General features: G+C 32.0%; 1 protein-coding gene across 3 annotated transcripts in view; it reads left to right on the top strand.

The window, feature by feature from the left end:
• The window catches only part of LOC143243032 (prolyl 4-hydroxylase subunit alpha-1-like), a 273,473-nt gene that overhangs the window by 363 nt on the left and 261,013 nt on the right, over positions 1 to 12,097 (top strand). For 2 of the 3 annotated variants that reach the window (XM_076486665.1, XM_076486664.1), the window contains exons 2-4: positions 2,662 to 2,715; positions 3,549 to 3,617; positions 3,798 to 3,894. In XM_076486665.1, the coding sequence (XP_076342780.1) occupies positions 2,707 to 2,715; positions 3,549 to 3,617; positions 3,798 to 3,894 (175 nt within the window). In that variant the 5' untranslated portion in view covers positions 2,662 to 2,706. Of the gene's footprint in view, positions 1 to 3; positions 2,716 to 3,548; positions 3,618 to 3,797; positions 3,895 to 12,097 lie in introns of those variants that run through there. The other variant, XM_076486666.1, reaches the window with a different exon arrangement.

Here is a 12,097-nt window from a genome sequence, read left to right as displayed (position 1 = left end):
GTGTAAAATCTTCCAAATAAACAATTTATTCATGCCTTATCTGAATGAGGTTAAACGTTTTATAAACTTAAGAAACACCGAGATAAATTAATTCAGTCAGTATTTATTATACGATTAGGTGTGACAGCATTATTTTAGCTAATTGTCTAATTACCTGATTGATAGTTGTACAAAAATATTTGTTCATGTTGATTACTGATAAAGAAAAAGAAGTGAGTGAGTACAAGTGAATTTGTAACAAAATATTACATAACAACTATGCATTTCAAAAAATATATAAATAATTTAATTATGGGTTCAAAGCCAGGGTGTTTTTAAAGTAATTATGACAATAAAAGTACTTTTTGTGTTTATTTCTTTTGTATGCAGTAAGATTTTTACAGCTTCTTTGAAGGGAAGAGAAAAATATGAAGGAAGATTATGTGTCTAAGTACAAATTATTCAAAAAATAGTCAATGAACTCCGATGCATGGAGGATGTTGGATGAGCAGTTAAGCTTATGCTGACAGTAATATTCAGCTGAGTTAAAAAAACTACAACACATTACCACGATTTTGTGTTAAGATATCTAAAAAGGAGAAAACTGACAGAACCAGAATGTGTAATATTTATAATGAAGATTACACTGAAACAGGAGAAAATAACCAGTATAGTGATTATTTTTATCACAGTTATTAGGGTGATAACCATGATTTACTTTAACCATTGACTTGTGAAATACTCTCAATCACTGTAGAGCACTTGGCAAAATACCAAATGACAATTACTGTTTCTTTGGGTTTAATAGTTTAGAAACAAAATTTATGGTATATTGATAATGATACAAAATACAGTTAAATTTGAACTCAACATCAAAGTAAACTATCATTAACTGATTACTACTTGGTCCTAGTTATTTAAGAGATTGTGATACAAGTAAAGTAGTTTTGTTGTAGAGATTGGCTTTAATTTTAAGAAAGGAGGTTTTAGGGTTGTTTAAGAGTTTTTCTGGTTTATATGAATTTTACTTCAAAGGTTTTCATTGTTTCTTTGTGTTAATTTCTTATCAAAAACACCTTGGATGTTTTTGATAAGAATGAAATCAAAATTGGCAACTAAAGTGTTAGCTGCACTTAAAGCGTTGATAAGAATTTTACAGCAAATATCCATTGACTGGTTAAACAGTTTCTGTTCAGTTTAGAGTATTATGATGAGTAAAACCATATACCTAGTCCTTCAGTATTACTACAGTAACAACAGAATGTTTATTCCTAGTCCTCCAGTGATGCTACAATAACAACATAACATATATACTTAGTCCTTCAGTATTACTACAGTAACAACAGAATGTTTATACCTAGTCCTCCAGTGATGCTACAACAACAACAAAACATATATACCTAGTCCTTCAGTATTACTACAGTAACAACAGAATGTTTATACCTAGTCCTTCAGTGATGCTACAATAACAACATAACATATATACCTAGTTCTTCAGTATTACTACAGTAACAACAGAATGTTTATAACTAGTCCTCCAGTGATGCTACAATAATAACATAACATATATACCTAGTCCTTCAGTATTACTACAGTAACAAGAGAATGTTTATACCTAGTCCTCCAGTGATGCTACAATAACAACATAACATATATACCTAGGCCTTCAGTTTTACTACAGTAACAACAGAATGTTTATACCTAGTCCTCCAGTGATGCTACAATAACAACATAACATATATTCCTCGTCCTTTAGTATTACTACAGTAACAACAGAATGTTTATACCTAGTCCTCCAGTGATGCTACAATAACAACATAACATATATACTTAGTCTTTCAGTATTACTACAGTAACAACAGAATGTTTATACCTGGTCCTCCAGTGATTAATTAATGAGATTCATAATAATATAGCTGGTAAATAAGGTAATATACTGTTTACAATTCATGATATTTAGAATACTGTAGCTTACCCTATTTAGTATTTACTGATGAATTCATGGCATTCAGAATATCAGTATAGGATAATATTATTGTTAATTAATTTAGGAGGTTCAAAATGCTGTAGCTTACCAGGGAAAAAAAAGAATAAAAATCTTATAACCCGAACGCTTTCGAAAGGTGTACCTTTCTTTTTGAGGGGCACACTGGGAATGGAATTATCAGATACTTTTTGATTAATTGTCGAGATTCAGAATACTGTAGCTTGGAAATATTTTTGTTTGTCTTCTGAATTTTGTGCAAAGCTACATTAGAGCTATCTGTGTTTGTCATTCCTAATTTAGCAGTGTAATAAGATGCTATTCGAGAAAAATATTCATAAGAGATGAAAAAGTGATTTGTAGAAATTCAAAATCAGATTAGTTCATACATTTCTCAGAAATAAGTGCATTAGTAAGTCTACAAATCTACACTGCTAAAATACAGGATTCGATTTCCCGCAATTTACAAAGCAGATAGTCCAAAGTAACTTTGCCTGAAGTCAAACAAACAATTAAAAACTAATTTATTGTATTACTTGTTACATAGAAACAATGCTATTAACTTCTGTATAAAACACGATTTGCTGAGAAATATCCAAACATTGTTATGAGTTCTGTAGTTTATAATTACATCTTTTTTACTATAAGATGTAGGTTATGGAAGGAAATATAGACATATATATTGTTTTACTTCAAAGTTTCAAGGATTTGAATACCGGGCTGGAGACCGGATAGCAACGTGGATGTTCTATGTAAGTTAATAATTTAAAATATTTGTTAATTACTTAACACAAACTACAGAACTAAACCTATCATGGCCTAATTTGATTTAAATATTCCAACTAGTCTTTCTGTCTGTTTATAAAGATATAATGTCTGTTTAAAGTTTAGAGAAACAACAACATTTTGTTGTTTTATCTTAACGTCAAAGCAGCTTTCAGGTATGATAGAAAGATTTTTGTGAGGGAAAAACAGAAGAATATTTCTTCATATTCTTTCTGTTAAGTAGCTGATGTCTAATATATTTTTAAAATGACTCTTTATTCAGTTACGTTTTTTTATTTTGTAGACCTAACAAATGAAATATTTTTATAAATGTTCTATGAAATATTAAGTAACTATTCCATTTCTAACAAACAAAATACTTTCTTTTCTTAACAAAGCTAATATTTTTTTTAACATATCAGTGAACTATTCATAAATATCTCATAAGTTTTAAGGCCTAACAACAACAGTACTGCTGTAAAAATCACCATTTGTGGGCTAGTAAGACTAATACTTTTTTGTAGTTTTCATTACGAAAACAGTGAGATGAGTTTGTTTTTGAATTTCGCACAAAGCTACTCAAGGGCCATCTGAGTTAGCCGTTTCTAATTTTGCAGTGTAAAACTACAGTCATCACCACCCACTGCCAACTCTTGGGCTACTCTTTTATCGACGAATAGTGGGATTGATCGTAACTTTATAACGCTTCTTCAGTGAGGGAGATGCGAACCCGCGACCCTCACATTATGAGTCGCACGTCTTAACCCACCTGGCCCTGCCGGGACAGATAAATTACGCTAATAGTACATTTTAATTTCAGCTATCTGATGTCGGGGCTGGTGGAGCCACTGCTTTTACTTACACCGAAACTGTGGTTTGGCCAAAGAAGGTAAAGTTACATTTATTTTACGTTTATTAATGTCATTCTTGTATTATTATCATAACAAAAACCTTAATATTATGAACAGTTTAAATACAATTGGATGTGTGATGAAGTAACCAAACTGAAAAGTTTGGAAAATTCAAAGACAAAAATACTTTTAAAAAACACTACCTATACTATTTCCAGGGATCTGCTGCGTTCTGGTGGAATTTAAAAAGAAATGGGGAAGGAGACGAGATGACCCGTCACAGGGCGTGTCCAGTGCTGCACAGATCTAAGTGGGGTAAGTGTTAACTGACCTAATTTTATGTCCGTTTTCGTTACAAGATAGTGATCAGATTGAACTAAAAAATGACTCAAACATGTCAGATGGTTATCAACTCCATTGAATATTATATGTTTTTGAACAGAATTCTAAATAGATTAGCAAGTCTAACTATTGAGACCTATGAAGAGAGAATAAAGTACATGTAATTAATAACCATGGAAAACATGGCTGACTAAACGACAGCACAATTTTAGAATTTCTGATTTCAGACAAACGTTTCTAATTTTTTTCATTTCTTGTACATTAGGAAATACTTTAATCAACACTTGATTCCAGCTATAAGCGTGTACATCTATAGTGAGTGTGAACAGTACAAGTCAAAACACAGATCATTGTACACTATTGCACAAGTACAAATATGTAACACAGATCATTGCACACTGTCAACTGTAATAGTACAAACGTGTAAAACAAATTATTGTACACTGTCATCTGTACTTGTCAAATATGTAACACAGATCCTTGTACACTGTCAACTGTACTAGTCAAATATGTAACACATCCTTGTACACTGCCAACTGTAATAGTAGACACATGTAACTTAGAGATAACACAGAATAGTTATTTGTTGTCAAATACATAAAACAGTTCTAACAGGTTTTAACAACTGTGGAGTGACATGCATTTAAATATGTAAAAATTACATGAAAAATATGCATGGAACTGTAGATCTAACTGTAATGCTATCACAGAGAAATAGTGTGCAAGTTTTATCTGCAGCAACAGAACCATTGTAAAATATAACAGACGTATATTAGCACTCAGTGAACTATTATAGAAAAAAAACACAAATAGAGTAGAACACTAGAAATATGGTAGAACACAACAGAAATTTTAAAACACAATTGAAAAAAATTGAAATCTAGGTCTTATTAGGTAAAAACTTGTTTCAAAAGGAGTTTCAACAACTCCCAGACCAAATATATATCTTCACTTGAGAATGACACTAGATAACAATAATGGAATATAGGAAGTCCAGTTAGCTTCTATTCTGGAAATAGTAAATAGGGAATTTATATGTGAAAACCATGTCTTAAAGTGAAAGGTTCTTTTCAGATGTTTTAAAATATTATTGAACGAAAATCAACCATGTAGCACAAAGATTGCACCCAAGGATTTTAACTCTTGCAACACATCTGTGAATAAACTCATGTCTAAATACTTTGTCAAGAAAAAGTGATAACGTTATTTGAATGAGGGTCTCATTTACAGTACCAGAATAGAAGGATCATTGATGTAACTGGAAAGTATTACAAGACAAATATCTTTATGGGCAATTGAGTGCATTACAAAAGATTGGAGCAAGTGTAAAAAATTCAGACCAATGCTTAGATGGGCAAAGGAAGAAATCCTAAAGGTCCAATAACTGCTATAAATGTCAGTGGAGGGAGTATGTTTTAGAATTTGTTTGCTAGATACTAAAGTACAAGACATTATGAAGCATGTTGATAATTTACTTGTTGGTACCAAGAAACATCCTCTTTTTTGTAGTGCATGTAGGAAAAAATGATAATGAAAACTAGACAAGAGAGAGGAAATGCTTTAAAAGTATAAAGAATGCCATAAGAGATTTAAGGATAGAAGTACACATCTGAGGTTTAAGGAATACTCCTTCAAGCCAGATACTGAAATAAATTATTGAGTAAGATCCAAAGTTTAAGTAAAAGATTGTCAAGTGGAAGTGGATGCTTAGGCCAACAGATAAGCTAGCTGGAGCTGTGGAATAGTTTTTACGATAAGGGAGAGATTATATGCTAAAGATGAGATTCACTTAAGTAGGTTAGTTAGTAGGATGTCTGGTGAACTTCTAAAGATGTTTGTAAAGATATTCAGTCAGTTACTATCATATCCAAAGTCACATGTTGCTGCTATCAGGAACTGCTGCCAACCTGATCTATTATTCATCCTATGACTCAACTCTACAAGACCCTTTTGTATAGTTGCAAATAAGCTAACTAGGGCAATGTGAAATTTGTATACATGAAGTATAACAAGATAAATACGTATTAAAGACAAATTTAGTAAATTTGACAGTGATTCCATGCACTAGGCAACCAGCATTTTGCATAACTTAATTTTTGAAGTCATCCTGGATCATTTGTTCATTGGCTAAAACCTACAAAAACCTGATTGGACAAAAAGCAGATAATTGTCACACCAATAAATCACATATTGTACTGATCTTGTATTGATAAAACAATATTAATACAGGAAAAGAAGAAAATGGCTTGTAAGTGCAAAGGGCATACGTATGATACTTGAAGGAAATGTTCTCGATGTCAGTGTGGATGCAACAGTTTAGGCTTGGAGATCAAAATGGCAAAAGAAAGTGGGAAACAGCTGCAGAGAAAATTAAAGGCAGAAAGAAAAAAGAAGAGGAAGGATTGATTATACTATTCCATTCTGGAGTGATAAAGATGAAAAGTCTAGCATTATTTCTAAAGATCCCTTGGATTTCATGATACCAAAAACGAAGCAGATTATCCACGAACTCGTGTAAAAGTAAGGTATTATTGTAGTACTTCAACAGGGCACAGGAATGATGTCTATTCATTTTGAAAGTTTTTTTTTTTTTGGTATCAAATCCTGAGCAATGTCAAACTTTCCAAATTAAGAAGTTTGATAGACGGAATGTTTCAGACCTCTTGACAAGAACAATTATTTGCTTGCATTCTGTATGACTATAATAAGGATTCTATGCACCATGTTACTTCAAAGAGATGCTTAAGGTCTAATGTACATAATAGGAAATGACATTTTTAACATATATGATGATACAAAAGTATTCTCATCTGTCAACGATGTGCAACATTCTCTGCCAGAGAAAAGTTATACTTGCTCTGATATGTTACTCAGGGGCATTCAAAGAAGTGAAAGAGAGATTGAAGAAGAAGCTTTTTAAACAACTACATGGCACTTTCATTGACTGAAGACTGGGTTTCAGCTAGAACCTACAGAATGATTTGTCCAACTGCACTGAAAGCAATAGAATACCATTGACCAAGGTGATGAGGATTATCCCACTAATGCCAAGATGAAGGCCTTTGTTTACTCTGAAAACAAATAATAGAAAAAAAATAGAGAAGAATACAACAAACTATGCTTGATCTTAGAAAATAGGCTGAGAAAGTTAGTCAACAACGCAATACTATACATACATCTTCCAAGGTGGACATTCACCAAAAAGAATTAAGTTGAATACTGTGTACTATGAGAGTCAAAAACTTGCAACAGTGCTGGTAAATCTGTGAATTTTTCATTAAAATTCTGTTTGGAATTTTAGTTAAACCTGAAAACACTAAAAATATGGTTTTAACTCATTGTGGAGTAATGTTACATATTAATGTCTACCATACAGCCCAAATCCTAAGTGCCTGGCCCTTGAAAGCATTGTTTAAAATAAAAATAGTAAATTCAACAATTTGCTTAGCTGCTATTATTCTAGTATCAGGAATATTAGGAACAAGATAGATAAGTTCAAAGTTGTAGTTGAAATTGGAGAGTGTGGTATAATAGGAAACATGGGAACATTGTTAAACTTGGAAAATATTGATAATAGGAATCATTTTGAAACTAGCTGATGTAATGTATCCATTCAAAGCATATGGAAGACAATAGGGATCCCTTGGGGTAGAATAGTACATCAGATCCAACTGCCCTAAGGGTACCTGTGAGGTTTGGTGACAAAAAGTTTAATAGTTTGCCAGCCATAAGTGAACAAATGTACAGGAAAGACATAAGGTCCCCAGGGAGAGATCCAAATGCTAACTATTTGAGGTGCCTAAAGGTACAGGCCAGATTTGGTGACAATCAGTCCAGTGATTCACAAGTTACAAGTGGACACAAAATTTTTGTCAAGTAGTGTTTCATAAATAGATAAGAGGTCAAATTATTTAACAGTGAAAGGCTTTTTAAAGAAAAGGGGTTGAGAGACTATTTACCTAAGAAGTAAACTGTGGATTGTTAAGTTGAAAACTTTAGAATGGAAGTTACAATTAAAGGTTGCAAGTGTAGGAAGGTTTTAATTGGATTATTGTTAAGGAGTTAACATTATACAGTTTATTACTGACCTCATGTATGTGAGGTCGATGATAAACTGTATAATAACATCAAGGATTTTACTTATACAAATATTGATGCAATCGTAATAGGAGAATAATTTTAGACACATTGATTGAGACCGTGTAAAGTCAAGTAATGAAAGAGAGAGACTTCTTGAAATGATTCAAGATGGTTTTCTATACCCAAGAGTTAGTCAGCAAACAAGCAAGAAGGTATTCTATTTTGGATTTATCAACTGCTAATCTTTAAAGTTGAAATGCTTCTATGAGTTGAAGTGGAGGAGTATTTAGAGAAAAGTGATCACTAAATAGTTAAGTGTAATGTTTTGCTATACTTTGAGAAAAACAAGAAATGAGATCTTTGTTCTTCTGAGACCTTGATGCAAGATTTATCATTCGTCTAAAAAATAGATTAAGCCAAAAAAGCAAAAGAATAACAGGAAAGATCAAATTTAACTAGTTTACTAAAGATATAAAAGAGAAAATCAGGGATAAATTCCATGATGTTAAGTGATTTTAAGATATTTAAATTGACAGATATGTTAAAAAATTTGTAGAACTAGAGAAAAGCTACAGATTTTCTTCAAGAAAAATTAAGAAGCTCAAATGGGCTTATTTAGCTGATAAAGTTAAAACTAATTACAAAGATATATTTTTAAAGTATGTTAAAGACAACTAAATTGTTAATGGTAGGAGTGGCTTCTGGTTCCTCATACTGGTTGACTGGGTTGTAAGGAAATTTGGACTAAAGTCAGGTATACATAAATGATCCTAATTCTACATTCAGAAATAAATTTTTTCCATCAGGTTTGATACTGAAGAACCAGCATTCCTGCTGCTCAAAATATTTGAAATTAGGTATAATCTTTATGATTATACATTCTTTTAACTATATATAAAGTTATGAAATGGACTTGAAGTTTGAAACATAGCAAATAAATGTCACATAACATCAGAATTATTGATTCTGACAACAGAAACGTATTGAGTTTCTGTCTTTTCTAATATTCAGCCTGTAAAGCCGTTATCAAATATAACAAATTCAGAAAAGAAAAATAAAGGAATGTAATAAAATGTGTTACAGCGAATGACAGATGAATACTTTACAGATTTTTTTTCTATGGTGCCATTTAATAGATAGTGATACAATGTATTTATTATTTCGGTCACGTAAATACAAATATCCACGCCATAAGATTACACAAAGCTACTCGAGGGCTATCTGTGATAACCGTCCCCAATTTAGCAGTGTAAGACTAGAGGGAAGGCAGCTAGTCATCACCACCCACCGCCAACTCTTGGGCTACTCTTTTACCAAAGAATAGTGGGATTGACCGTAACATTATAACGCCCCCATGGCTGGGAGGGTGAGCGTGTTTGGCGCGAATCCACGACCCTCAGATTACGCAGCGCACGCCTTAACGCCCAAGGCCATAATATCAGGAAGGAAATAATGTTTAAAAATGTAACAGGTGTAATACCAATATCATATTACAAGTGTAATGGTAGTCATTCTTTGACAACTTCTAGGAGACAAACGCGACATCAAATATTAATCCACTGCCTTCTTGTTTGCAGTAATTGATAACATATTAACCACCGAAAATAAGATAACCGAAAAAAAATAATACGCTATACTATAGATGCAATCTTTGGGGTAAATACCCTTCCGGGATCTGTACCGAAACAGTAACTTCCTAAACGAAAAAGTTCCAAATACTGATGTATAATGTGAAATGGTGATTTAGGCACGAGCTCTAACATTATTCAAATACCTAAACTATTTTGCGTTACTTTATTGGTGATTGAACAGAACTTAACCCCTTTATTAATGTCATACATATATTTTAGTGCTTACGCTTGTTTTTGTATACTTTTTGCATGTGACGTTATTGTGAATATTGTATTGCGTAAGTCCTGCCTGTTGTTGAAACTTGTGAATTCTTGAAAGTGAAAAGAAACAATATTTGTTTGAAGAAGCGCGCGAGAACAGTTTCAAAATTTCTACAAACTCGTGTGGTTCTTATCAAATGCCGAGTCAAAAAACAGAATATTGTTGGTGAGTGTTCTATAAGCCTACGAAGCTATAACGTTAACTGATTTCGAACATTACCAACCGTTCAACTTCAATGAATAACTTCAGACGTTATTATTCCTACGGAGGCATTAAATGTCTTCGTCAAAAGAAATGAATTAGTAAATGTGTGAGACTTGTTAAAAAAATACGACGTTAGGTTAACTGAGGTACAACAATAGCAACTTTGAATTAATTTGTTCGGCGTGTGCTTGGATCGTCGATAAAATATTCAGTTCTAAACCGGATACACGACTTAGTGTTGTTTGTAAAACTGTTGTATATAAACCATCATTTGTAATAACTATTAGTAATAACCGTAATTATACATTGTATTGTTTTTATGTTTGCATATTAAAATATATTTACGTAAAAATAGGCAACTGTGTGTATCAATCTTGTTCGCAAATAATATAAATATAATATTAACTACTAGGCTAATTTGAACTTCAGGTTATTTGAGATAGTAATATAACACGTACAAAACATAATAAATCGAAGAGTGGTCCGAAATAAATTTATAATACGTAATAGTGCAAACTACTGCATTATTTAATTCTCGTTGGTCTGTCGACGTTACATTCTGTTTTTACATATTGTTTTATTCAAAATATTCTTTACGGTTTGTAGTTAACCGACAGGCTTGTTTCTGTCTTCAAATAGAACGGTTACTCGAAGAGTTGCCAAGCGATTAAAAAGTAATAAAAATTTTTAATTGTACATACGCATATATAAGAAGATTTACATATCAACGAAATAAATATTAACAACATATAAAGGTAATAAATTAAGATTATTTTAAAATCTTACAAGAACTGAACCAGTGGTTAATAATAAATACATCTAATTCAACAATTACCGTACTGTAACGTGCACTGATGGTTCAAGAACTATTGTAGAGCGTCACTGTATCATAGCAACTTAACGGTTATTCTGAAAAGAACGCAATAATTCGAATAGTGAGTAAAGTTTGAAATAAAACTTGAGAATTGTTAGTAAAATAAAATATGGATATTAAATTAAATGCAAGTAAACACAAAACAAATCGGATCCAGAATTATAAGTACAAACAAAGAAGATATAGTAAATTGATTTATATTTTACAAAATTCTTTAGAAAGAATTAGCCGGTAAAAATATGCCTTAGATTTTTTGTGAGCAGTTCCTGACTTAGGTTCAAGTCAAAAGGCTTAAAACAACTAAGTTAATAAATTAATGCGATGCGTATAACATTCTCATCGTAACACTCGCATAATCTCGACAAACGTCTTAAGTTTATCCATTAAATACAAAATGGTTGTTATTTAAAGAATGAATAATTAAAGATCTAAATTGTTATTTAATCAAGCCATGAACAAGAGACTCCTCTTGGTAACATTATGTAGGGATGCAAAGATGAACGGAATACTACAACACTAATTTATTTTTCATAACAGCACATATTGAAAATATTTAAGATGCACAATTTTTATTATTATTATTAGTGAGAAGCATGAAACTGGTATTTTTCTGACAAAATTACACTTAACTGAGGTTCAAAGTTACTGCTCCCTGTCATCAAAAGTGATTACAAATGCTCATCAGATAAGGTTGATCTGTAACTAGATTTCACGTACATCTTTGAAAATGTCTTCACAAAAGTAGGTAGTGCCAAAAACCGAAATGAATCCACGAGTAAAGTTTTTTTTAAATTAACATATTGAGTACTTGAAAAGTATTTATAAAATTCATCAGTTTTCCTTTTATGTATTTATCTTTCAACATGTCGTTAGATTGCAGATCAGTCACTTCCGTTTGAACTTCAGGTGGCAGTTCATCAATAACACGATCAAATGGGCTTTAGGAGATCCTTATTTCTATTGTACTCGCATCGAGATCAGAAAATCGCTTTCTGAACCGTTGTTTTAGGCCAGAAAGGATATCCACTGTAAATAAAATCTGAAGTCTCTGACCGACTTTGCGCAGCGTGCCTTAACATGACACACTGGAGGATAAAAACGCACGTGCAGAACAGAAAAGTATTA

This window comes from Tachypleus tridentatus, unplaced genomic scaffold (genome assembly GCF_004210375.1).
Source record: "Tachypleus tridentatus isolate NWPU-2018 unplaced genomic scaffold, ASM421037v1 Hic_cluster_2, whole genome shotgun sequence".
Lineage (NCBI taxonomy): Eukaryota > Metazoa > Arthropoda > Merostomata > Xiphosura > Limulidae > Tachypleus > Tachypleus tridentatus.
The sequence above is the reverse complement of the archived record's forward strand: the minus strand, read 5'-3'. Positions and strand labels throughout refer to the sequence as shown.